At 43.2% G+C, this 27,271-nt stretch overlaps 2 protein-coding genes and 1 long non-coding RNA gene across 3 annotated transcripts in view; 2 read left to right on the plus strand and 1 right to left on the minus strand.

Annotated features, from left to right (window-relative positions):
• LOC311045732 (potassium/sodium hyperpolarization-activated cyclic nucleotide-gated channel 2-like) overlaps positions 1-27,271 on the minus strand; it is a gene marked incomplete at its 3' end in the record, with an annotated part of 111,399 nt that overhangs the window by 25,146 nt on the left and 58,982 nt on the right. Inside the window, exon 4 of the mRNA XM_084057753.1 lies at positions 22,334-22,552. Within this exon, the coding sequence (XP_083913879.1) occupies positions 22,334-22,552 (219 nt within the window). The remainder of the gene's footprint in view (positions 1-22,333; positions 22,553-27,271) is intronic.
• LOC311045740 (uncharacterized protein) lies at positions 10,360-14,075 on the plus strand. Its single transcript, XM_084057761.1, has 3 exons — positions 10,360-10,425; positions 11,111-11,224; positions 13,737-14,075. Exons 1-3 carry the CDS (start codon positions 10,377-10,379, stop codon positions 13,922-13,924), a joined length of 351 nt encoding a protein of 116 aa, XP_083913887.1. The 5' UTR covers positions 10,360-10,376; the 3' UTR covers positions 13,925-14,075.
• The window catches only part of LOC311045741, a 252,200-nt gene continuing 239,504 nt past the window's right edge, over positions 14,576-27,271 (plus strand). The window contains exons 1-2 of the long non-coding RNA XR_014600802.1: positions 14,576-14,710; positions 15,209-15,481. This is a non-coding gene — a long non-coding RNA (uncharacterized lncRNA). The remainder of the gene's footprint in view (positions 14,711-15,208; positions 15,482-27,271) is intronic.

Consider the following 27,271-nt stretch of genomic DNA (forward strand, 5'->3'; position numbering starts at 1 on the left):
ATTACTTGACACTAATGAAGGTTGTGTTCCATTTTTTTATAGCTCAAACAGAGTCAGGGTGCTGCGTTTGGGTCAACCCATTCTCACTCCCAAGGTGTCACATTTTGCAGCTCTAGTTTTAGGATAGTTACGGTAATGTTTGGGCTGGGTGGCCTCTAAGTGGAGAGGGCCAATCCTTCAGTAGCATCGGCCCACGAAGCAGAGAGACATCACATGATTGGCCCACTGGCTTGTCTATCATCTGAATACCGGCCTAGTTGCCCAATCACTGGCTACATTGGCCAAGGAGTTCCACCCAAACATAAAACAGCCCACAACGCGTCGCTGCCTCGACGCATTGTAGATCTTCTATGTTCGTTGCAAGACACCATTGTGTGACGACAATAAAGGCTTGTCGGCACACTCGGCAGAGTGAGAGAGAAACAGAAACATACCAGTCGTGGTATTAATGGCGTGTGAGTTTGTATGTGCCTCGACGGAGCTGGGCGGCCGGTTGTGGTGGGCTGGTCTAGGCCAAAATGGGCCGAATTTATGTCCCAGTCCAGCCCTGCCTGACAGCGACAAAATATAACTGGTGATTAAATTCTCTCTGATTGACGTTAGCATTGAGCTGGCCTGAAACCCTGTGCTCCCTACACCACGAATGGCACACGCTCCTGTGTAACTAGATATGCAGCGGAATGACAACACACTCATTTTACTAACACTCTGCGGGCCTACAAGCTGACACGCACGCACGCACACACACACACACACACACACACACACACACACACACCCCCCCCCCCCCCCCCCCCCCATTGTTTTCTAGATAAACGCGTCTTGGAACGCAAGGCTCAGGCACAAATTCACACAGAAAGAAAAATAAATGAATCAATTACAGAGAAAGAAAAAAAATATGATAACTCATCACAGTTTGAAGTGTGAAGTGTGCCGGCAAACAAAACAAAACAACAGTTTCACCACTTGAGCAATTTTTTAAAATAATCTTGAAAGCAAGCCTACATAAGCAACTACATTTCAGAAACAAGACCAAACTAAAGCAACCCGCAACTATTAATATTCACAAGTGACTTCACAGGAAAACAACACCAAAGTCGCTTATAATAAGCAGACTGCCAGTCACTCTGTAGTAGTCTGTTTGGTGGAGAGTCACCTTTACATCGTCACTTTGAACTCATGCCATTTGGACAAATATACAGAACTTTGAAATGGAGAAAAAGTTTGTTTTAGTAGAAGTTTTGTCCCTGCACTAAACAAACTGGCTTGCTGATGAGACGTTTTTCGTGTATACTGCGGACTTCATGTATTGTCTTGGTGTTCTGTTCTAGGAACTGTGCTATATGGTTATGGGTTTTTCTGTCGGAACAGACTGTGAAGATGAATGTCCCTGAGGGGACAATAAAGACATTATTATTATCGTGACTACTAATTGAAGCCGAGGCCGAATTGGGCCAAATCGCATGGATGAGCCCTGACAGCACATGGTTGGTGCTACAGACTCCAAATTTCGCACACAGATAGCTCAGACCTTTGCCTACGATCTTAGCTAGGCCTCGACCCGACCCGATATGCGGTTTTCCGGAACCAACGCGAAAGGTTCGGAATCTCCATATGACAAATTTACTTCCGGGTGGTCAATCTCACCTGCCAATCACTTCTCGCGCAAGCGCTGACTCATTGTGACATCACACCATAAAGGGCTCTGACATCACGTGGCATACGTGTCAGATGAAAGTATATAAGCCGGCTTCTAAGCTAAGTAAGCTAAGTCCAGCACTCTTGACAGACCTCTGCATATAGTCTATAAGCAGCTCTCAAAAAAATGAGTACTCCAGAAAAGCTACCAAAGCTAAACCCCGGTGAAGGAGAAATAATTCGTAACAACTTGGTACTTCAGCACAAGACCAACAAAAAACAAGTTCTCCAAAAAAACTCAAGCTGAACTCTCCCGCTACAAAAAAGAAAAGAGCAACAAAGCGGGTCCAATGACAACAGGTATAATGGGGTTTGCATTAAAGGGGGAACCGGCACTGTGTCGGCAACACAGTCGAAGGCACAGACAGATACAGAGATATCCATTATGGGCATAAAGGGACACAGACAACCAGATACAGAGATCTCCATATATGGGCATAAAACTATGACAGGGGATCAGATGGGACAGTCAACATCTGCTGGCCAGACAGGAGGAGCAGACGGAGGAGGAGACAGTGTTCCTGATGTCCCTGACGTTGTTATTTTTGCACCAGGAGACCAGACACAACCTCGAGACATTGTTCTGTACAGAACTCCAGCTGATGCACCTAATCACAGACAAACTACACATATCAATTCACTCCACCCTATGTATGACCCAGCAGCCTATCCCTTGATCTTGCCATATGGAGATGCTGGCTTCAGCATCGACAATCCCATCCTCAAGGTTAATGCAAATTCAGCCAGAGGCAAAGTCACTCTTCAGGAGTTCTTCAGATTCCATCTACAACAAAGAACTAATTCTTTCAACACCCTTCTGAAGTCAGGGAGACTTACTCAAGAATACTTCTGTGATCAATACTCCAAAATTGAAAGTTGCCGGATGAAATTCTACAGGAGTAGGGAACAACAAGACAAGTACAGGGCCCACCAGTATTCAGGTGTGGATGATGCCCTAACTGCACAGCAAGCACAGCCAGGACAGACTGAGGCCACCAGGATTGGTCAACAGATAATTCTTCCAGGCTCACACACTGGTAGCCCCAGATACCAATTCAAGCGCTTTCAAGATGCCCTTGCCATAGCAGCCAGATATAGAAGGTTTGACCTCTTCATTACCATGACGTCAAACGCAAGGAGTGAAGGTGTACTGAGTAACATCTTTCCAGGACAGCAGCCCACTGACAGACCAGACATTGTTAACAAAGTTTTCAAAAGGAGTTTGGATGAGCTCCTCCACGACACAAAGCTCGGCGTCTTTGGGAAGATGAAGGCTAGAATACACACTATTGAAGGACAGATGAGAGGACTGAAACATGCCCACATACTGCTACTCCTACATGAGATTTTGACTGTCGATGACATTGATCAAATAATTAGAGCAGACATACCTGACAAACAAAAGGAGCCAGAGCTGTATGAGCTGGTGTGTCGATTCATGCTACATGGACCCTGTGGCCCGGCCTACCCTAACAGCCCCTGCATGGTCAATGGTATCTGTACTAAGAAATTCCCTAAAAACGTCTGTGCCAACACACGACTGCCTCATGATGGTCATGGCTACCCAGAGTACAGACGGCCCATTGTCGGTCACACCCATAAGAAGAATGACTTTCTGTTTGACAGCAGGTGGGTCGTTCCTTACAACGCTTGGGTCCTACTTAAATATAAATGCCACATCAATGTTGAATTTGTTGGCTCCTTCCGTACCATCAAGTACCTGTACAAATACGTCCATAAAGGAGTTGATGTTGGCACTCTCGATATTGAAGACAGGGATGAGATCTCCAGATTCATCAATGCCAGTGTTATGTTGAATCCCTGATCATAACCTCAAATTGAAAGTAGGCGCACCAGTCAAGCTGCTTAGAAACCTGCAATCAGGTCCTGACCGCACTCTCAAGAATGGCACCAGAATGGTGGTAATGCAAATGATGGACAGAGTCATTGAGTGTGAGATTGCAGTAGGCACAAACAGGCGTGAAACAATCTTCCTACCAAGAATACCTCACTATGACAGAGGTGAGCTTCCCTTCACCTTCATTAGACGACAGTTCCCTATCCGCTTAGCATTCTCTGTTACAATCAATAAGGGTCAGGGCCAAGAGAATGAACGAGTTGGCATCTACTTGCCTAAACCTGTGTTCGCTCATGGCCAACTCTACACAGCCTTCTCTAGAGGAAAGAGAGCCAGCGCTGTAAAAGTTTTCATTGTGGATAATGACAAGGGCATTACTGACAACATTGTTTATAGCGAACTCCTTTAGGATAATGGGCATAAATGGACACAGACAGACACAGAGATCTCCATATACGGGCATAAAAGGGACACACCCAGACACATACAGAGATGTCCATATATCACAGACACAGATAGCTCCATATATGGGCATAAATGCACACACAGATGGGCATAAATGGACACAGGCAAACAGATGGCCAAAACGGGTCCTATGACAACAGGTATAATGGGGTTTGATTTAAAGGGTGGAGCATTCATTCCCTATTTACATCGTTCCTGTGTAGGCCGGTCCCCGACTAGACCCTCGGCAACCCGAAGGGCTAGACGCTCGGCCGCCCGAAGGGCGGCCGAGCTTCTAGTTATTATTATTATTACAACGCATTCTCACACGCAGGCCCTGCTATACGGCGACGATTTGGGCAACATCTGTGTGGTTTGATGTGACAGGCCAGGCTCCCCTGGCGAGTGGTATGCTGACGAGGACAACATGATTTCATGATTTAAAGACTTATCTCTATGCAACTCCAATGGCGCCAAGTCGGCAGAAGTGACCATCACACCCTGACAGAGACAGAAAAACGCTGACACCGCGCAGAGGACAGACACGCGGCAAATGGTCCGCCTTGTCCGGGACAGTGTTGATTTTGTCTAAAACCATGACGAAAAATGTTCGTCGACTACCTTAAAACTTCCAAAAACTAAATAAAAACTACGCTAGGATGACTAAAACTAAATATATTGACAATTTCGTCAACAAATAAAAACTAGACTCAAATGTTGTGGAGAAGACATCCAGTAGAACTAAGACAAGTCATCATGGGTGCACGCGGGTGTCACAGACCGAAAATAGCTGATCTACAAGCTAAAAAAAAGAAAAAATGCTTAAAAAGACTAAAACTAAATCATGAAGACCTGGAACTGTGTCATTTTTTGATTTGAGCAGATCTACAAGCTCATAGCGCGGCACCGAGTGCCGCGCTATGAGCTTGTAGATCTGCTATTTTTTTTAAATCGTGAAAATGTGTGCAAATCTTCTGAATATATATATATATTTTTTTTAAAGCGAACATTTTTAACTCAAATCTTTGCTTCTGGGGGTCCCTGGAACAAAATATTCTGATGGGGGTCCGCGGCCAAATACATATAATTTTGGGGGTCCTTGACATCAAAAAGATTGAGCACCACTGATATCCACCTGTTTCCTAGGCTTTTCACTGTGTTCCACTTCCTGTCTTTTGATCCAATGAAATCCAATGAAACTGGTCAGATGACTAATGATATCCAATGAAATCCGACAGGAAGTGGAAAACACAAGCCTAGGAAACAGGTGGATAGAAACATACGTTTTTCAGAATACTGTTGAGATTTAGGAGACATGTAGAATCGGCTTCAGGTCTCAATGGGTTAAGCTATCAGGTCGCTCCCAATGCCAGCCTTGTTTACTAGCGCGTCAACTCACTCCCAACACATGAGTTATAGGAGTGATTTTCCGAGTCACATAACACAGGACTATACCGGGAACATTGAAGAGCCACGCGACATGGCTCCACTGCTGCGTTAAACGTCTTTTGCCCCAACTCATCACCATATTAAAACCTTGGGAGTTAGAAGGTGTGTAGTCTTATTGTCAATTCCGTTCTGAGCTGACTGAGATAAAGAGACCCTTGTTGAACAGAAAAACAACAGCGGCCCTAATGGTAGTTAATTAATCCGGAGTGTTAATTTAACGGTTCCAGTTTAACTCTGATGAAGGTCTGATGGGCCGAAAGCCGAGAACAAAGTGAAATCCAATCCAATCCACTTTATTTATAGAACACATTTAACAACAGTGTTGAACCAAAGTGCTGTGCACTCAGTAACAAAAAAATACTAAAATATACAAGAGCAAAACAATACACAAATATAGCTGCAAGCAAGAGAGTGAGAGAGAGAGAGAGAGAGAGAGAGAGAGACAGACAGACATGGAAACTGGAGAGAGAGAGAGAGTAATGGAAACTAGAGAGAGAGAGAGAGAGAGAGAGAGAGAGAGAGAGAGAGAGAGAGAGAGAGAGAGAGAGAGAGGGAAACTGGAGAGAGAGAGAGAGAGAGAGAGAGAGAGAGAGAGAGAGCCATGGAAACGGAATAGATTGAAGAGAGACATGGAAACGGAATAGATTGATGAGAGAGAGAGATGAAAACAGAATGGATTGATTGGACATCTCAACCTATTGCCATTAACAGGAATCGAACTCTCAACCTTCGGACTAATAGGCTGCAACACTACCTATAGTGCTATAGCTTTGTCCAGGCTGATATTGTCTGTTGAAGATCATAAACTCTTGCCTTCTGTCATGAACCAAGCCAACACTAAGATCACTCGTTCACAAACCATTTACCAATAGAGAAATTGTATGTCTCCTCGCAACCGAAAACAGTGAAAGCAGCCGATCTACAAGCTCAGAAACACGTTGCTATCTGAAAAGTTTTGAGATTGTAGATCGGCTATTTTCAGAATGAAGTATGTCATACATTGAAAAAAACGTACTCTCAAATATGCATTTCAGGTTATCTTTACCATTTGCACATGTATTCATTGATGCAGTCATGTTGTTTGCAATTCAACTTAAATGAAGTCTGCATCAAGTGAGGCTTGAACTGGTGACCTTGAGATTGTGAGGCACTCATTTAAGGGAGACGCCATTGCACCAACAGCCAAGTAACTGTGAAAAAGGAGATCACACAGATGATACAGTTTCACGCAAATAGCTGAAAAATCCTGGGTTTAAGTGTTTTTCAAACTGCTCAAAATTGCGGAAAATCTAAGGGCGGAGCTTAATGGTCAAATCGATACGTGTGTTCCTCATGAGTCAAGGCACATGTGTAAGCAAGTTTCACGACTTTCGGCCAAACAAGGCATGACTTATGCCTGTTTAAAGTCTGCCTTTTCAAAAAATGGCCAATTGGATTATAAGATTGGTTTCAGTGATATTTGGAATGACCCTGTACATTTCTGCAAAGTTTCAAAGAAATGTGAGTCTGCATGTATGTTTTAGGCACAGATGAATAATTTTCATAAAACTGTAATAGTTAAAATCTATCTCCTCCTGGGATTTTTGAGCAATCTGCACGAAACGTTTAACACTTGAACTTTGGACCTCTGCCTACAAAAAATTCCAACGGATTTTCCATAAGTGAAAAAATGCATAAGTTATGAGCCAATGGCTGTTTTTAATATAATTCAAAATGGTGGGCGATCTAAAGGTCAGAGGTCAAAAGTCAGACCACGAAAGTTGTCGGGCATGAAGAGACGCATGTGTGTATCGAAGTTTCATGGTTGTAGGTCAAACAGGGCATGAGTTGTACCTGTTCAAAGTTGGCACTTTCAATTGAGTGCTATAGCGCCACCCTTTGACGAATGAGTGTGAGAATTATTTCTTGGTAGTTCTTCATGAGCATCTACCATATGGCCGAGTTTCGTAAAAAGCGTATGCACGGTTAAGCCAGAACTGGCAAAAACAAGTATTTTTCAAACTGCTCAAAATTGCGGAAAATCTAAGGGCGGAGCTTAATGGTCAAATCGATACGTGTGTTCCTCATGAGTCAAGGCACATGTGTAAGCAAGTTTCACGACTTTCGGCCAAACGAGGCATGACTTATGCCTGTTTAAAGTCTGCCTTTTCAAAAAATTGCTATAGCGCCCCCTTTTGGCCAATTGGAGTAAGATTGGTTTCAGTGATATTTGGAATGACCCTGTACATTTCTGCAAAGTTTCAAAGAAATGTGAGTCTGCATGTATGTTTTAGGCACAGATGAATAATTTTCATAAAACTGTAATAGTTAAAATCTATCTCCTCCTGGAATTTTTGAACAATCTGCACGAAACGTTTAACACTTGAACTTTGGACCTCTGCCTACAAAAATTTCCAACGGATTTTCCATAAGTGAAAAAATGCAGAAGTTAGGAGCCAATGACTGTTTTTCATATAATTCAAAATGGTGGGAGATCTAAAGGTCAGAGGTCAAAAGTCAGAGGGTGAAAGTTGTTCAGCATGAGGAGACGCATATGTGTATCCAAGTTTCATGGCTCTAGGTCAAACAGGGCATGAGTTGTACCTGTTCAAAGTTGCCATTTTCAATTGAGTGCTATAGCGCCACCTTTGGACGAAAGATTGTGAGAATTATTTCTTGATCGTTTTTCATGACCATCTACCATATGGCCGAGTTTCGTAAAAAGCGACGGCACGGTTCAGCCAGAACTGCGAAAAGTGGCAGAAGAAGAAAAAGAAGAAGAAGTGACAGAATACTGCCAATAACAAAACAGGTCCAGAGCTGAGCTCTGGCCCCGTAATAAACAGGACAACATGTAAGACGCAATGCCTCGTGGAAACAGCAACTCTCAGTCACGCAAAGGAGTTTTCAAACGTGATTTAAACACAGGCAGGGTTTGAGACACTCTAACATGGGGTGGAAGCTCGTTCCACAGTTTGGGCGCTACGACAGAACATGATCTACAGTACCACTGAAACACTGCATGGACCTGTGTTCAGAACATTCACTCTGTCTTGTCTTTGGTTCCAATATGTCTTCATCTGTCTGTAGTACGAAAACACTGAGCACTGAGCACCCTGCACCCTGTGTGAGCTTGGGGTGCATTTCGCCTTTCCGACATGTCGCCTTTCCGACGTTAACAAACCCTATACCTAACCCTAACCCTAACCCTAACCGCACGCGGAAGCCACTAGTCGGAGTGGCGAGATGTCGGAATGGAAGGAGAACCCCGTGAGCTTGTAGATCGGCAACCCAGATGCCGAGTCGTGTGTTGTTGTGGGGAGATTACAAAAGTGTCTGCGTAGTGTTGGTTGTGTTTGGGATGTACATGGCACGTGAATGACGGACATATTACCGTGAGAGTGGTGTAATAGAGACATGACTAAAGTGAAAGCAACGGTGCGGGTTGAAGCGAATTGGTCGCGTGTGTCGTTGTTGTGGGGAGATTTCAATAGCGGCGGCTGCTCGTGCGCGCGCATCCAGGCAGACAGGCAGACACACGACCACAAGCAGCCAAATTGTCAACGGCGCATGCGCAGGTTTGCCAATTGTATATATAGATACATATGCGATGCCTCCGCCGGATATGTCATCCTCCAGGCCTGTGCATAGGGCCTGTGCCCCAGCAAATTCCCGCGGAAACGTACGGAAATGTACTCAAGTAAGAGTAATAATAAGTATCAAAAAAAGATCTAATACTCAAGTAAAGTACAGATCCTCAAAATCTGTACTTAAGTACAGTACTCAAGTACATTTACTCTGTACTGTACACCACTGGTAACTAGTTACTTTGTAGATTTTACCAAACATACATAACCCACTTGAAACCCTATATACATTTCGGCCATTTGAAAATTGCAGATCTACAAGCTCACAAGCTTGTAGGCCAGGGGTAAGCTGAGTGGTGGACATTGCTCTTGTCTTTGCATGTCTTTTATGTATGTATTGTGTTGTTTTCTTGTGTCATGTCAAATGTGTGTACTGTTATATGTTGCATACATGGCTGTTGGGTCGCAAGACAAATTTCAGTGCAAACTGACAATAAAGTATTATCGTATCTTAGATCTTTCAAAATATATCTTTTTAATATTTTATACATTTAAACACTTGTGAAATGGGAAATTCTGCATAATCAGTCATTTCTACTTTTGGTACTTTTTGATACCAATACTTCTGTACTTTCACTATTAAAGGACGACTTCACCACTTTTCAACCTATCTTCATATAATTGGTCCTCACTAATACTCATGATAAAATGGTACAATTTTTTTCTACTTGGTCTGTGTCTCGTAGGAGGGCTGTGGACAGTCCAGAAACCGTCTACCAGTGACATCATCATTAGGCATGATTCTTTTTTTCCAACAAGATTTCAAGTTTATTATTCAGATTTTTATTAACGCGAGAACAATGGCTTCTATAATTGCATTGCAACTTTCGAGGAATAGAAAGCCTGCAGTTTCTATTAGCTTGGATTCCTCATCGATGATGTCACTGGTAGACGGTTTCTGAACTGTCTACAGCCCTCCTCTGAGACACAGACCGAGTAGAAGAAAATGGTACCATTTTATCATGAGCATTAGTGAGGGCCAATTATATGAAGATAGGTTGAAAAGTGGTGAAGTCGTCCTTTAAGTAAATTTTGAGTTCCAGACTTTCACTTGTAAAAGAGTGTGTCTACATTGCCGTATTGATACATTACATTATATTACACGTTGTAATACATTTGGAAAGCATTACGCTACATGATACTTTTACTTAAGTAAAGAATGTGAGTATTTTTTTCCCCATTACTGCACATAGTAGTTATGTGCATATTAACACGTCGACACTGGCCACTCCCCCTTTTACAAAGCTTGATATTAAGAGCTGTTAAGGCTGCAGCTCATTTGAACCTCTGTGTCCATCACCATGCAGACGCTGATCATACTCATCCTGGGCCTCGTGCTCCTACCACATGGTAAGTCTTTTTTTTTCCTCTTTCTTATCTGCTTTAGTTTAGCCCATTTACCCTTTAAGACCGGGAACGCATCTGTGTCACTTTTTCATTTGAGCTGAACAACATTATTTTACATGTTGGCTATTCAAAAATATGAAAAGGTGTGTAAATCTTTGAATGTATATTGTTTTAAAGCGAACATTTCTAACTCAAATCTTTGCTTCTGGGGGGTCCCTGGAACAACATATTTTGAGATGGGGGTCGGCAGCCAAATATAAAAATGTATAATATATAATAGCCTAAATAAAACGTTTGAGAACCACTGATATAGCAACACACGTTTTTCACAAAAACTGTTCAAGGGTAATAATCAAGGCCGCCGATACTGTGGGTGCCTCGGGGCTAAAGCCCCCAGGAGAAATGACGAGCGAGCACCCATCACAAACTCATCACAAGTAAAGAAAAAGAAAAAAACTCTGACATCTACACTTCATGGAGTAGGCCAACATTTTTTTGTACCAAATTAACCGAATTAACCACGTTAAAGTAACAAAAAAAAATCAAAAAAGTAACACACCCGGGGAAAAAAAACGCGCACTGTGCGCACGTGCCCCGGATGCGCCCCCAGGAGCATGCACTTAAATCGGCGCCACTGGTAATAATAATTTGGTTTTAATTGTATGATATTGTCCACCTGTTACATTAGCCTCTGTGTCTGCCTTGGAGTGTCACATGTGCAATACGGCTGAAGATGCCATGAAGGACTGCACCCTGAAGGAAACATGTGACTCCCCCAAGGATCGCTGCTTCATGACAACAGGTAATTATCCTATGGCTTCAGACAATTGTCCTGTTTACATGAATATGTCCAGTGGTGTAAAGTAACCACTGGGACCATTGGGGTGGGGGAGTTTGGAGAAGGAGCTATGGGGAATTTTTGTATATAGGCTTTTTATGAAAAAATCGATCAAGTGTTTGTTATTTTCCATATCAATGATAGATGAAGATCTATTAAGGCATGTAAACTTGAAACTGGTTCAGTAAACAGTAGTTCAAAGTAAACTCAAACTGGAGGCTGGAGGGTTAATAGTATGAGTTGCAGTAGTCTTGTATGTTACTAGAAGTTCGGCCCGCTACGCGGCCCGAACGTCTAGCGTGACGCGTCGTTCACTTTGCAGTGCCACCTTACAGGCACCTCACAGTGTGAGAGAGAGTTTTGTGCTCTCCTAAATCCACGGCAGGCTTTGAAAGTACCCACTTCAGAAAGAGGTGACGTGCATCACCTCTCCAATGACCAAAACCCACTATGGAAGCCGTCGAACTGGTGCGATCTGACGGCATCCTAGAATTTATAGGTAGGATGTGATGTCATGCGTGATGTCATGCTGTCGTGAGATTACGTCACACTGGCGTTGTGTCCATATTCGGAGTGATGCAACGTACATACAACGTTACAACGTACATACTGACAACCGACATGGCGCAGGATTCAAATTGTATATATAGATATCAACGCGATCTCTTTTTTGTATAAAATGCTATACATTTGTACGTGTATATACGTGTATGTAACATAAAAACTGTAAAATAAAGTTGTAAAAAAAAATAATAGTATGAGTTGCAGTAAGAGAGTTGGAAAGTGAAAGTTGCGCCAGTACTGAGGAAAAGCAGTAGTACAGTATGAGCAGTGCCGGTCCACCCTATACGCACACTGCGCAGGTTGCGTAGGGCCCCGCCTACCCGCCGATCAATGGGGCCCCCTCTCCGCAGAAAATAACGTGCATTACTGCGTTCACATCAGCGCAGGCTGCGCAGCACTGCTTGGCTTCCTGTATCCTGCGTAGGGCCCCTGTGGAGTCTAAACCGGCACTGAGTATGAGGAACTAGTAGAGCGAACAACAGGAAATCACAAGACAGGGCGTTCTGCCCAAGCAGAGAGCAAGCCTGTGAGAACCAGGAGTAGAAATACTTAAGCTGAAGTAGAAATACTTCAGGTTGAACATAAGTGGAGGAACATTCATTGTGATTAATTATAGTGCTAATGAATGATTGTCTAAGAGATGAGATAATCATTGAAACAGAAAGGAAAGGAGTGTTAGGGAGGAAAGTATAAAGACAGAAGGTAACGTAGTATTACAAGGGGGGAGAAAAGGCCTTACTAGACAGACTGGGTGTAGCACAGGAATACACTGACTAGTAATAATAATTAATAAAGGTAAACATCCAGGTTAAAGAGACGTAATAAGTTTAATACACTGATTAGGCGATAGTGGGGTGAAGTGTAAATGCTTTATACTTAAATAATAGTTTATTTGGGTTAGTTAGCTGACGATAAGTAAACTGAGATAAATAGTATAGATAGGAAAATAATGGTCACGACTAGTGTATGGGTAATAGCTACTGAGACTATGGAAACATAATTTCCCTAACGGTATTGCAGATGGTGAAATAGTGTGTAAGAATAGGGAAGAGGTGATATGTCCCAGACATAGATTAAAAGGGTCATGACGTATCAAGCACAGTCACGCTGACCATGGGGTAATAAGCGGGATATGGTCAAGAGAACGTGGGTGGTAGTAAAAATAGGATGGGACAAAATGCCCTTTATAAACAATGTTCAGAGAGCAAGTGTGAGGGTAGCATGGGAGGGTAAGAGTACCTATGTATTCGAGATCTATTTGGATAGAGCTTTAATATTCTCATGTATGTGATATGGATTAATTTGTAACAGCTTAATTGAACATTGTATTCAATCTACTTACTTTTACCTGAATATTCTGCTTAAAGCTGTAAGCAATGCTACAATACATTTTACATTTCCTGCATTTAAAAGAGAAGTTTCATAGAGTTATTTTACACACTTTGGGGATAATTCCCCTTATTTGGTTTATCTCCTTCAAAGAGTACAAATAGATTTGTGCATATATATATATATATATATATATATATATATATATATATATATATATATATATAGCAGATCTACAAGCTTGTAGATCTGCTATTTTCAAATAGCCTATGTATAAAATAGGGCTGAAGTGGTTAATGTATGTTTCATAATATAATACTTTATATCTGAAAAGTAACTAGTGACTAAAGTTTTCAAATAATTGTAGTGGAGTAAAAGTACAATATTTGCTTCTGAGATGTAGTGGAGTAGAAGTAAAAGTATTGGAAATTGGAAATACTTAAGTAAATGTACTTAGTTACTTTACACCACTGAGTACAGAAAGTAATAATATCTTTCTCTCCCTGTGTGTGTGTGTGTGTGTGTGTGTGTGTGTGTGTGTGTGTGTGTGTGTGTGTGTGTGTGTGTGTGTGCGCGCGCGCAGAGTCTGGAAAGGTGACTGAGTCGGGCTGCGTGCCGTTGGCTGACTGCACAGGACGAAAGGTGTGCTGCGAAGGAGAGTTGTGCAACACAGCCCCAGCTGAAGCCCCGAGAACATCTGGAGCCGTTAGATCTGCTGTGAGGCTGCTGCTCCTGGTCGGCGCCATGATCCCCGTCGCCCTGATCGTCTGAAGGATTCTCTCCGCTTCAGCTTGACCCTTATGTAACATCTAGTGCATACATGGGGCAACTGGCGGCCCGGGGACCACATGTGGTCTCCACCTTCACTTAATGCGGCCCGCACGTTAATATCAGAATACTGATATTAACGTGCTTGCATGTTTGCATGTTTGGAATTGATTTACAATTCCAAACATGCAAACATGAACCCGCTTTAATTACTTCAGTCTGTATTAGTAGCTTAATGACTAGTATTACAATTCTATTGTCTGTTTTATGTCCAATGTGTTTGTATTTAAGTTCATAAAGTTAACATAAGTATAACTAAATGCATTTGAAATGAAATAAAACAAAAATATTTTTCAGGATTCCAATTGAAAAATAGCAACAAAAGAAATCTGGATTCCAATTCAAAAACAGCAAAAATAGCATAGATACAAGCTCAAAACGCGTCACACTGCGGCGCGTTTTGAGCTTGTATATATGCTATTTTTTGCTGTAGATCGGCTATTTTTGCTACTTTTGTGTGACATAGAAAAAGTTAAAATACAGAGATAAGAGGTGTCTGCCCGACAGTATATGCAATGTGGCCCTCTGGTGTGAGTGTGGAAATAATAGTGGCCCTCTCCATCATCAAAGTTGCATCACCCCTGATCTAGTATGATGTCTAACATGCTATCTGCGTAGCTTCAGGGGTCGGCAGACTTTTTGACACCAAGTGCCATGTTTTTCATTGTCTTGATAGTCAGTGTGCCATATCAACATTAAAGGGATAGTTCACCCCCAAAATGCATTATTGTCTCCGCCAGGCCGAAGGCATGGCGAGAGAGTATGTTTTACCCTCCGTCCGTCCGTCCGTGTGTGTGTCCGTGTGTCCGTGTGTCAGTGTGTCCGTCCTGTCTGTGTGTTACCAGCTAATCTCCGGCACCGTTGGCCCGTTCGCTCCGAAACTTTGCACACACACTCCCTGGATGCCAATTCAGAACCTCTGCCCCAATTTTTTCACATGGGCCTGTTATAGCGCCACCAGGAGGCCGATTTGTGCAAAACAATGTTTTTTACATTACTCCTACAGATTTTATCCAAACGTCATGCAAATCGGTACACAGTATCTCTATAGTCATGTGATCAACATGGATCAAATGCCTCAAATCATGAATGCAGTGTCTGATTGCCGTGAAAGACCTAAGAATAAATGGCACCCTTTTCACATTGGCCTATTATAGCGCCACCAGGAGGCCAGAATAACGTACCTGACCTGGCGGAGACCTGTGCTCCGAGGAGCACTTTTTCTAGTTTTTCTATGGATCAGTCACCCCATGCAGGCTTGAAATTCATGGATATTCTTTTTGTTTTTGTCTCATTCCTAAGCCAATGAATTTGTATGAATGGCAGCGGTTCCGGGAGGAGACACAAAGAGTCTCCTTTGTACCGGAACCGCTGCCTACCGGTTCGCTGGTCATCAACTGATTGGCTTATTGTATTGACAAAAACTAAAAAATATCCATGAATTCAAGTCTCCATAGGGGGACTAATCCATATACAAAGAGTTATTCAAGTTCAAGTTCAGTAAAGCATGTGCTAAATCCTGTAGTGTATAGGTGTTGTTGACGTATAGTGTAGACGTGCGCGTGACGTCATTAAAATAGCGTTACCACCAAAGGTAAAATCACCGCTGTGTGTACAGCCTGTGCAAAAAGACAGCCTCTTCCATCCAGAACCATAAAAGGAGAGTTGCGTCACCTCTCCGTTCACTTCATCGGGCCAGTCTTCTACAAAGCCTTCTGTTGGTGAAAAGTGACGAAGCCCTGAACCTGGACGTTTATGGAATACACATCTATGAGCGTTTGTCACCATTTCGAGGTTACATGAACCACGTGACCGGCGCTGTTTTCTGCCACCCCCGAGGTGACGCACACAACTCTCTAATACAAGGCTCTGCTTCCATCAATTACAGGAGAGCAGGGTAGTGTCGAAGTGTCCTTGAGCAAGACGCAGAACCCCCAAATTGCTCCCGAGGAGCAAGGTTGGTGCCTTGCATAGTTTCCTCTGCGCTCAGTGTGTGAATGGATGGGTGAATGTAAAGCGCTTTGAATAGAGGCTCTATATCAGCGTTTTTCAACCATTTTCATATCAAGGTCCATTATTTATTCTGCATTTGAGCCACGGACCAGCATTTGATGAGATTTAAACTCTCAGACCCAAAACTTAGAATATTTTGTTATCGTTGAACACAATTCCATGCTGTATTGATGCTGGTACCAATAGGAGAGATAACAGGTAAACGTTGATCAAAATAACAATTATTTAATGAAGTAATGCTGATGTTTAACAATAATTTAACTCTTGAGAGCGTAAAATGAAACCAAATGGACCCGTAAGGGTCCATTTGGTTTCATTTTACGCTCTCAAGAGTTAAACATCTATAAGGGTCCATTTGGTTACCAACTCTCCATCATTTAGCTGGGGACCACCTGGAACCCCCTCAAGGACCACTGGTTGAGAACCACTGCTCTATATAAATTCACCATTACACAGGACAGGTTATTCATTTAGGTTGCCCCCACCCCACCACACACCCACTGTGGGAGGAACCATTGTTTAGTGAGCTGAGGCTCATAATCCAATCAGCACGGTATACCCATCAGGACGCAGAATAAAAAAGGATGAGCAGAGCTAATGGACGGTCATCTCATGGCTGTTGATGTAATGAGGGTAAAACGGCCCGTGATTCACACAGCCTTTTATAAGAGGTGAGACGACCTGAACCCGACCAAAAGGATTTGGCAGGAATCACCGGTCGTGAAATGGTAAACGGATCCGACGGCCAAATGTCCTGCAGAGCGTCGAGGCCGCGCGTCTCATCAGGCCCTCTCCTTCTCTCAGCCATCCTGTCTACCCCCCCACCCCCCCACCCCCACCCCCACCCCCCCTCCACCCCTCTGCCAGGGTTGCCAGATCTGCTTATTATAATTTCCCCGCAATACTTTATTTGAAAATAGCAGATCTACAAGCTCACAACGTGTCGCATCGCGACGCGTTGTGAGCTTGTAGATCTGCTATTTTCAAATAGCTGATGTATATGTTAAAGTGCTCATGTGGCCCATACTCGCTTCTTTTGGGCTGGTTTTCCTAGACCTGGTTGCTTGTTTCTCTCACAGAATCTGGCAATACTGCCCTCTGCACGCACGCCGCTCTATGTAGCAGCCGGTTAACACACTGCACCTCTCAAGGACACACATCCACTAGAAAGAGAGGGAGGGAGAGACAGCTAGAGAGAGAGAGAGAGAGAGAGAGAGGGACAGAGAGGAGGGAGAGAGATAAGGGTAAGAAGACAGAGATTGGAGACGATGGAGAGAGACAAATCAGGTTGAGATATTTCAGAGGCGGAGGGGAGAGAGAGAGAGAGGGGGGGGAGGGGAGGGGAGGGGAAGGCAGAGAAACAGAATGACTAAGACCAATAGGATGATAGAGCAGGGAGAGAGAGAGAGAGAGAGAGAGAGAGAGAGAGAGAGAGAGAGAGAGAGAGTGTGTGTCAAAGCCACAGAGAGTGATAGAGAGAAATGGGTGTGGGGAGGTAGTGAGTGAGAGAGAGAGAACGAGAGAGCCTACGTCACCTTGAGGATGACATTGGCAGGACACATAGGTCTGCTGCCTCATCAATTCCACTGCTGTTGCCCGAAGGGACATCATATCACACACACACACCCTCTTTCTCTTATATATATATATATATATATATATACATATATATATATATATATATATATAATATACACACACACCAGTATATACAGTATCTATACCTCCCCCCGGCAGCTCTACCTGGCCGAACAACACACCCGCAGCCTATGATTGGCTGCTGAGAGCCAGTGACACTCCCCCCCCGCTCCCCAGCCGGCGAGACTCTGCTTGGAAACAGAGCGTGTGGTGTGATGTGGTGCTGCCTGCCTGCTTTCCCTGTCTGTCTGCCTGTCTGCCTGCCTGTCTGCTTTCCCTGCCTGCCTGCCTGCCTGTCTGCCTGCTTTCCCTGCCTGTCTGCCTGTCTGCTTCCCCTGTCTGTCTGCCTGCCTGCCTGTCTGCCGGTCTGTCGGTCTGTCGGTCTGTCTGTCTGTCTGTCTGTCTGCCTGCCTGTCTGCCTGCCTGCTGGTGCCTGCATACTGGAGGCTTGGGAGCTGTAGCTGGAGCTGCTGCTGCTCCAACACTGGATCCTGGATGCTTCCTCCAGGCAGCACAACATCCACCTGATATCCACACTGTGGAAAAGTACACTACCCTATTTGGCCGTGGACCCCCCCATCTCAAATATTTTGTTCCAGGGATCCCCCCAGAAGCAAAGATTTGAGTTACAAATGTTCGCTTTAAAAATATTATAATAAAAGATTTGCACAAAATGTTCATGATTTAAAAAAAAAATCACACCCAGTGTGAAGTGAGCGGCGTGGTCATCACAGTGATGGAAGCTCACTTAAAAAAAATCGTTTTAAGTGCATAGTCCTATTTATAGGTTATTAATTCCATCATGTGTCTCGCTAGCCAATCACAGTGCTGATTTACTGAATAGTCAGCCAATAGAGTCAGCCAATCACAGTACAGCTAGGGGTGTACTAATGTAGAGGGGTGTGCTATTATGAGCCAATCACAGTACAGCGAAGGGTGTACTAATGAGGTGTCCCAACCCCACTTATAGGAGCGGCTACACCGCTCAAAAATAGCAGATCTACAAGCTCATAGCGCGGCACTCGGTGCCGCGCTATGAGCTTGTATATCTGCTATTTTTGAATAGCCAAAGTGTAAAAGGTTAAAGTGGTTAAAATTATTGTGATGCTATATTAACACATTTTGCTGTGAGGACCCCCTGGAACCCCCCTAAGGACCCCTGGGGGTCCCCGGACCCCACTTTGAGAACCAACGGCCTATAGCACGACCCTGCAGTGTTGTGATAGACAGATAAAGGTGGTATTATTTGGGGGTTGTTGGGGTGCACCGTTGATGGGCCACAAGATCTGCACTTTGTGGCATTTTGTAGACTGACGCTGTTCATGGAAAAAGCTCTCTGTTTGATCTATAATCTGTCCCGATATAAACGATGCATACTGTACCCTGCCCCGTTAATCACTTAATCTCCGTTTCACAGGAAAATAGCAAACATGGCCAAACTAAATCTATAAGCTCTCGCTTGAACTTGAACGGAAAGTTGTGAATAATAGTGAAAGAGTGTAATTTTCCTTTTCTTTTCCATAAAAAAAAAAGAAAAGTTTTCACTTATAATGACTTGCCCAAAATATGGACGATTGGTTGACAGTGGTGAAATAAGGACTTTGTCAGCACAACAGTTATCAATGATAACAGTTCAAAGCTGAGCTGCTGATGACTTTTGAAGAGCAAAAGGCATTACATATATAACAGATATTAACACGTAATATTAAAGGTGTTGTAAGTGATACTTTTTGGGTTAAAGCAAAACATTTTTGTTTTGTTTTGTTAAAAAGTTAAGGCTCTGCATTCCGACGGTAATCATTGCTAGAGTGTTTCATCACTTCCACTTTGAGTCGTTCATACTGTATGTGTATGAGTTCTCTCCTCTGATTGGATGTTTATCCTGTATGTGTATGAGTTCTCTCTCCTGATTGGATGTTTGTCCTGTATGTGTATGAGTTCTCTATCCTGATTGGATGTTTATCCTGTAAGTGTATGAGTTCTCTCTCCGGATTGGATGAACCTGAATCATGAACCCTCTGACCTGAATTTTGCTGCAAGTGGCTCCACATTTGTGGAATAAACTCCCAGTGGGAGTTAGACAGGCTACTTCAGACTCTTTTAAAGACTTATTTTGATACAAAAAAATCACACCCTGTGTGAAGAGAGTGGTGCCTTTGATGAGCCCCGTATTGATGTTGTCATCAATGTTTGTTTATTGGACATACACCCGGACACACAGACAAAGTCAGATATAGGAGTGGTTGGCACCACTCAAAAAAAGGGCTTTTAATTAGATGAATGGACAAATAGATTCTGTGTTCATTCTTAAATAGATTTTGTTCCTGTCTGTTTGAACCGCCTACAGTGTATTTTTGGTGTTTTTCCCACACTCTGCTTGTCTGTGGTTCTGTGACTCATGACTAATTCACTGGTATGATGACTCGACACGTTAACCCTACTGTACAACATGTCTCCTACTCTAAAGTTGCTTCCACTCGTCACACTTAGTGAATCCATTACAGCAATTATTCTAAAGTGACGGCTTACACATCCAGAGTGTCAAACTACTACCGGTGTGAATTAGTTATGAGCAAGTAAGACCTCGCTCTAGCATGGAGAACACATTCTGACTTAGACGGTCTCTAATGTGTACTTATTTGGACACTGTTAACACTTGCAGTTTTGTGTCTTGTTAAATACAAATGCACCATAAAGTATTAAGTCTATTAACACATTAACCGCCAAGAACGTAGTCCTACGGTCCATTAAATCCAACTGTTAAGCGCCGAGACCGTAGCCCTACGGTCCGGGTGCTTTTTCCTTTTTTTCGAAAAAAAAAAAAAAATGTTTTTCAATTTTCGACACTGACCATTTCATTGTAACACCACCGGAAACTGAATTATTTGCGATGCGGTTTTGCCGATCCCGTCGGCCTCCATTCTAAAGCGCACACTAAAACTCCATTTTCTCCTTTCTATTTTTTTCTCCTCGGTGATCACTGTTTAACATAAACCGTTCTAACTACAACATGGATGCCCCGTTTGACACGTGGTCTTCACTGCTCGAACCAGGCAGATGTCCGCGATGGATACAAACAGTGTACAGCTCAATCTTACGGATTTTAACAAGGTCTATGGCGACGTGAAAAAAACAAAAAACAACAATAAAACGTTTGGCACTGGTGAGTACATTATGAGATTAACCTCTGCCGGTCAATGTGTTAAGGGATATTGAGTATTCTTGTGGTACTACCACCTTCTAAGGCACATACTGAGCCAAGCATAACAACTTCCTTACTTACTATCAATACCCAGTAATTCAGAAGTTATTGTTGAGGGAAAACTATTAGTTAATGGCCTGCCATTAATAATTGCATTATAAATGAATGATAATAATAATACACCAATAATGCTACTATTATGCATGCTAATATGTAACTATGGTAATGTGTGCCTTAATACAAAATGTTATGCGTAATATAAAGTGTTGGAAGTATGGAAGGATCGGTCTGCTACTGAGTCCTGATGTCTGCATAGGTCAAATTTTGAGCATATTTCATTAAAAAAAACATATACTGTATTGCTATATTTCTACAATATTGCGATATGTCCGTAATGTTAACATCCACTCCTACAAGAGAAATATACATCTATCATTGTAACTCCAGCTTCTCTTACAATTTACAATTTAGGCATTTGGCAGACACTTAATCCAGAGCGACTTCATAAGCAAGGCAAACACGAGGTAATAAATCAAATGCATAGAGATAGTAATCTCGGATCATAGGTTAACCAATAAATAACCTATCAATCCTATACCTTGAGGGAAGAGAACAAGTGGTTGACTTCAATGGAACCCTGTCCTCATCCCTCATAGTGAACTGTGGGGTTCCCCAAGGAAGCATACTAGGGCCTTTACTGTTCCTTCTACACATGAAAGTATAGTCTGTAACTGCAATTTGTTCTTGTTCGCTGATGACTCAGCACTCCTGGTCTCTGGCGAGGACACAATTGCAAGTTGAGGAAACCCCTCGGTTCTGAACTCATGAGGAAAATCTGTACTTGGCTTTCTGATAGCAAACTGTCATTTACACCCTGGCAAAACAGAATCCATTCTTTTTGGGTCACAAACATACCCATAGTAATGCAAATGATCTCAAGGTCAGAGTTGATGATATAGTAATCTCAAACAGAGAAATGTAGTGATTAGAAGAGGGCAGTGGTGGAAAAAAAGTACTCAAATGTTTTACTTAAGTAAAAGTGTCAATGCCGCAAGTACAAGTCCGGAATTAAATTAAATTGGTATCAAACTGTACTTAACGTACCAAAAGTAGAAAGTGCTCATTACGCAGAATATACCATTTCAAGTGTTCAACTGTATAAAAATCTTTTCAAAATAGCAGATCTACAAGCTCACAATGCGTCGCATCGCGACGCATTGTGAGCTTGTAGATCGGCTATTTTCGAATGGGTCGAAATGTACATAGAGCTGAAGTGGTAAATGTATGTTTTGTAATAATAATCAAAATCTACAAAGTAACAAGTAACTCAAGTTTTCAAATAATTGTAGTGGAGTAGAAGTAAAAGTATTGGAAATTGGAAAATACTCAAGTAAAGTACAAATACCTCAAAATTGTACTTAAGTAAATGTACTTGGTTACTTTCCACCACTGGGAAAAGGGGGGGGGGGGTGTGGTTTATTTGAAGGAGCCTCCCTTACCTTTTCCTGGTACTGTCGTCTGGAGGAGTCCAGTGATTGGATGAGGGCCGTGGCGTGTCCGATGAACACGGCGTAGCAGGTGGCGCCGACGATCATGCTCAGCATGGTGAGCCAGATGTCCGACAGGCTCTCGGGGGCCTGGCGGCCGTAGCCGATGCACAGCATGTGGCTCATCGCCTTGAACACGGCGAAGGAGTACAGCTCTGACCACGTATCGTTCTGCAGGAAAGCACACAGTATAGAAGGGCAGGAAATAAAATGGTTAGAATTATAATATTGTTTTACATGTAAATGTAATAGATCTTAGAAACATTATGTATTATGTGTTATGCTCAGGTTCAGGTTTCGGTACCCATCATTGTCCACGTTATTGCACAAGCAATCTGGGAACCCATCGCCAAATAAAAACGTGATTGGCCAATAGTCTACAACGCAGTCTACAACGCTAACCCTTCCACAGTCAATGCAAATCTATACTTTTTTAAGTCAGCCAATCACATTACAGCTAGTGTCATCACCACTAGCTGTAATGTGATTGGCTGACTTTGCAAATTCAGGACTGTGATTGGCTAGCGAAACACATGACACATGTGCAGCCCTATAAATAGCAGTATGGACTTAAAAAAACACATTTATTGTTTTTTTAATGTTGTGATGACCACACACCCCCCACTTCACACTGGGTGTGTTTTTTAGCGGCGCTAGCCGCTCTATACCTTTAGGTATAGAGCGGATCCTGCTCTATACCTGACTCGTCAACAAAGTGATTGGTCAAGCTTCACGTGACACATGGCTATAAACACATATCGATGACAAAATGTATCAAAGGCGCCGCTACCTTCACACAGGGTGTGATTTTTACTTATTCACTTGGCTCTGGGAGGAGCTGAACGGAGGACCCGTGCTCAGGGAAACCAGGGTTTTTGGTCTGCCTTCAGCCTTTCACTTCCGGTGGTGCGACTATGTTTTCATTCCCACTAACAATATTTCTCCACGGAACACTAACACCAATTCTCCCAAAGAACATGGATCGTTTTGGTTATAAGCCCACTTGTTTCTATGATGAAAGCGCAAGTTAAAATGTTACTAACTTTCCGTGGTCTTGTCGGCTTTGAGGACGCTATTGTTAAATGAGTTTCGGTTCGTTTCTAGTGGGGAAGGAACGGCACACACGTAAATCCCGCCCACTACATTTGATTGGGTAAAGCGTGGCCTGCTTCCTGATCTGATAGCACACCCACTTGTAACCAATGCGCACGGGTTGTCAACACGGCTACCGACAGATTCAAACGCAGAGCAGAATCTGTTCTTGAGAGATTATTGCACGTGTGCAAAATAGGCTCTCTCTCTCCCCTCTCACTTTCCCTATACTTCTGCCTCTCTCTCCCTCTCCCTCTCTCTCTCTCTCTCTCTCTCTCTCTCTCTGATCAAGCTCTGGCCTGATGTCACACACAATCAGCAAATTGACGTTGTTAGGCAACGGTTTCTGTTTGTTGTGTGTGAGACTTCAGACCAGAGCTCGATCAGTGTGAGAGAGACAGAGGGAGAGTAGGACGGAGGGAGAGTGGTACAGAGGGAGGGAGAAGGGGGGTGAGAGGGGGAAGGAAGGAGGGAGGTAGGGAGGGAGCGCAATAACCCCGGTAATGCCGGGAAACTGATAACGTGTATGCGTTATCAGAAGTGAGAGGGCAGAGATAGGGAGAGAGTTAGGGAGGGAGAGAGAGGTATAGGTAGAGAATCAGAATCAGAATCGGAGCTTTATTGTCACATCACAGGTTTAAAGAAGTAAAAAAGAGGGGTTGTAGGGTTGGATCAGGCTTTGAAGATATGGCACCCCCATATCTTCAAAGCCTGATCCAACCCTACAACCCCTCACAATCCGCTCACTCAGATCAGCTAACACAGGGAAGCTGTCAGAACCTTCGCTTAAACATCCGGTACAGCGCTCCACACGTCCCAGACTCTTCAGACTCACTCCCAATCTTCCACCGTAATCTGAAGACTCCACCTCAGCCCGTAGCACTTGCCCTAGCCTTGACGACCTTGCAAGCTCATGCTATGGCTAAAATGTAACTTAGATAGCTTGTTACGTAGACAGATGCCAGGTCATTGTCGACCTGTCATCCTATAAGTGTGTGTATAGTTTCAGATTATTGTTTTTCTTTTAATATTCTACCGTTAAACTGATGATAGGTTCTTGGTTTACTAATGTATTAGTTTATTAGTCGATTACTATTTCTATGCATTGATGTATTACCATGTGTTGTCCTGGTTTACTGTAAATCGCTCTGGATTAAGACTCTGCTAAAGAGTCTAGCCTAAATTGTAAATTGTAATTGTAAATTGTAAAAAAGTGGGTGAAAGGGAGGGAGAGAGAGAAGGAGCGAGGGAGGGAGAGGGAGGGAGGGAGAGAGAGAGGAAGCGAGGGAGCGAGGGAGGGAGAGAGAGAGGGAGCGAGGGAGGGAGAGAGAGGGAGCGAGGGAGGGAGAGAGAGAGGAAGCGAGGGAGCGTGGCAGAGAGGGAGAGAGCGAGGGAGGGAGGGAGAGCGAGGGAGAGAGAGAGGGAGCAAGATAGGGAGGGAGAGCGAGGGAGCGAGGGAGAGAGGGAGAGAGAACCATATATCACCCACCCAATGCTTGGTACGGAAACCTGAACACGCTGTTCCATGTTGCTTGTACAAATATGTAGACACAAGCACATTTTGGGAAAAGCTAAGAAGTTATTTGAGGGAAAGTCAACAGGACAGAGGTGGGAATTGAGCAGACGAGGGCGTGGAAACAATGGGGTCAGGGAATAGAAGTAAATGAGGACCCCAGGGCTGCTGAGCTGAATTAGACACATTGAAGACGGATGGGGGGAATCCTGCGAGGCCTCATCAAGGCCGTCAGGTAGAGGTGGTTTCGGAAATGATTTCCTCCGAGAGAGACGGTAATGAGCTAACAGTATATATGCCCTTTTTTTCCGTCCGTGGCGTTATGGTGATTAAATGAATAATCACCAATAACAACCCATGCAGCGAGAGAACAACTTCTTTGCTGAGTTTTAAAAAAACAAAACAGTGCCTGTTACTTAACCTTAAGCCCTACATGAGTATATAGGGCTTATACGTGGCTTTTGTTTTTGTGCCCAAAACAAAAAAGGTCATGACACCACTTGTATCCAATCAGCGGAGAGAACTAATCCCGGATAAACAATAAACTATCAGAATATAGAGCTTTAAAGATGCACTTTGTCACTTTCCTGTTCTACCCTTGATTTGAACCCGGATCTCTCGCGCAAATCCTGAATTAAAATTGTTTTTTACCACTGAGCTAAGAAAGTCTGCCTGCCAAAGGTCTTGACACATCCAGGGATCTACATGTCTCAACAGCAGAGCAGGGAGAACAAAGTCTACTGAGTCAGTAGGATTCAACAGCAGAGACAACACAAGAGTGTGTGGGGAGGAATCAATTGGCATAACGACTAAATTGTGGAGGAAAAAATAGGTAAAAAGCAACAACAACAAAAATATTACGTATTTTAAAAAAAATACTATAAAAGAAAAGAAGAGCAGGGAGACCGAATACAACCACCCCAATTGTATTAACCCATTCAATCCGGGAGCGCATCTACAAATGTCTTCTAAATCCCAAGTCGTTTCTGAAAAACCCAAACTTCTTTGTGTCAAGGACCGGACCCCAATCTAAAAAGAAATGCGTTTTCCGGATTGAATGAGTTAACCTACTCTATCATACAGATTGGACAAAAATAAAATGTCTTTCACCAAAAAAATATTTCAGCTTTAACTTTTTAAAAAACAACAAAAAAGTTCCCCCCTCCTTCCATCCATCCCCTTTAATATGGTTGATTAAAGAGGTGTGTGTACTCTCACCCATGGCACCGTTCCAACACTGTAACCTTTGGAAAATGCAGGGACTCAAGGGATCAGTGCTCAAGATAAATCGATCCAATAGTTCTTTGACTTCCATTCTTCTCTCTCTCACAGAATACTGATTTGCAGCTGCATGCGGCGGCGGCTGCTGGCTGAGCGGCTTGTATTGACCTGTATATTAAAGGCCCATTCATATAAATGACCTGCAGGCCCCATTCATATAAATACGACGCCTGTGAATGATTGATATTATCACCAAGCTGGTTAAACGGACTGAAAGATATCGTTGTTATGTCGGGGAGAAACCTCTTATCTGCATAGATTGTAGACCTGAAGCCCATTTTAAAAACGCCTTCTAAATCCTGACCTCAGTTTTCTGAAAAACTTCAAATATTTATTAAAATAAAAATAAATGATGTTGCTATATACTGTACATCAGGGGTCTTCAACAGGGGGTCCGGGACCCCTAGGGGGTCCTCAGAGTTACTACAGGGGTCCGCCAAATCTTTGTGTGACAGGATTCTTTTTTTTACATTAACCACTTGAACCTAGCATCCTTATTCTGAGAAGAACTTCAGCCAAAAATAGCAGATCTACAGAGCTACTATAGCGCTGTGAGCTTGTAGATCTGCTATTTTTGGCAAAGAGGTATAGGTGTAGAGGGAAAAAAGAGCAGACCTAATTTAAAAAAAAAAGTTATATAGAGGGGGTCCCTGCTTCATTCCTGCTTCAAACGTTGAAGACGTCTTCAACGTTTTCAGGCCAGGGACGCCCTAGCTGAGAGAGAGACACCCTTAAAAGGGGTTCCCGGCTTGAAAGGTATAGTTACGTAATGGGGCTCCAGGTCTAAATGGCTTAACGCCCTACTGGGGTCCTATACCAGAAGCCTATACATTAGACATACAACGGATGGTCGCCTTCTCCTCACTCCTGGCCAGGCGCCTGAAATGACTCAAGTGGAAACATGCCACTCCTCCTAGGTTGATTAAGGACACACTTTTCTTCCTGAAATTAGAGCAAAATCAGATTTTCCTTGAGGGGGTGACCGTCATGTGATACATTTGACA

The sequence above is a fragment of the Gymnoscopelus microlampas genome (genome assembly GCF_963454915.1).
Source record: "Gymnoscopelus microlampas genome assembly, chromosome: 5".
Taxonomy (NCBI): Eukaryota; Metazoa; Chordata; class Actinopteri; order Myctophiformes; family Myctophidae; genus Gymnoscopelus; species Gymnoscopelus microlampas.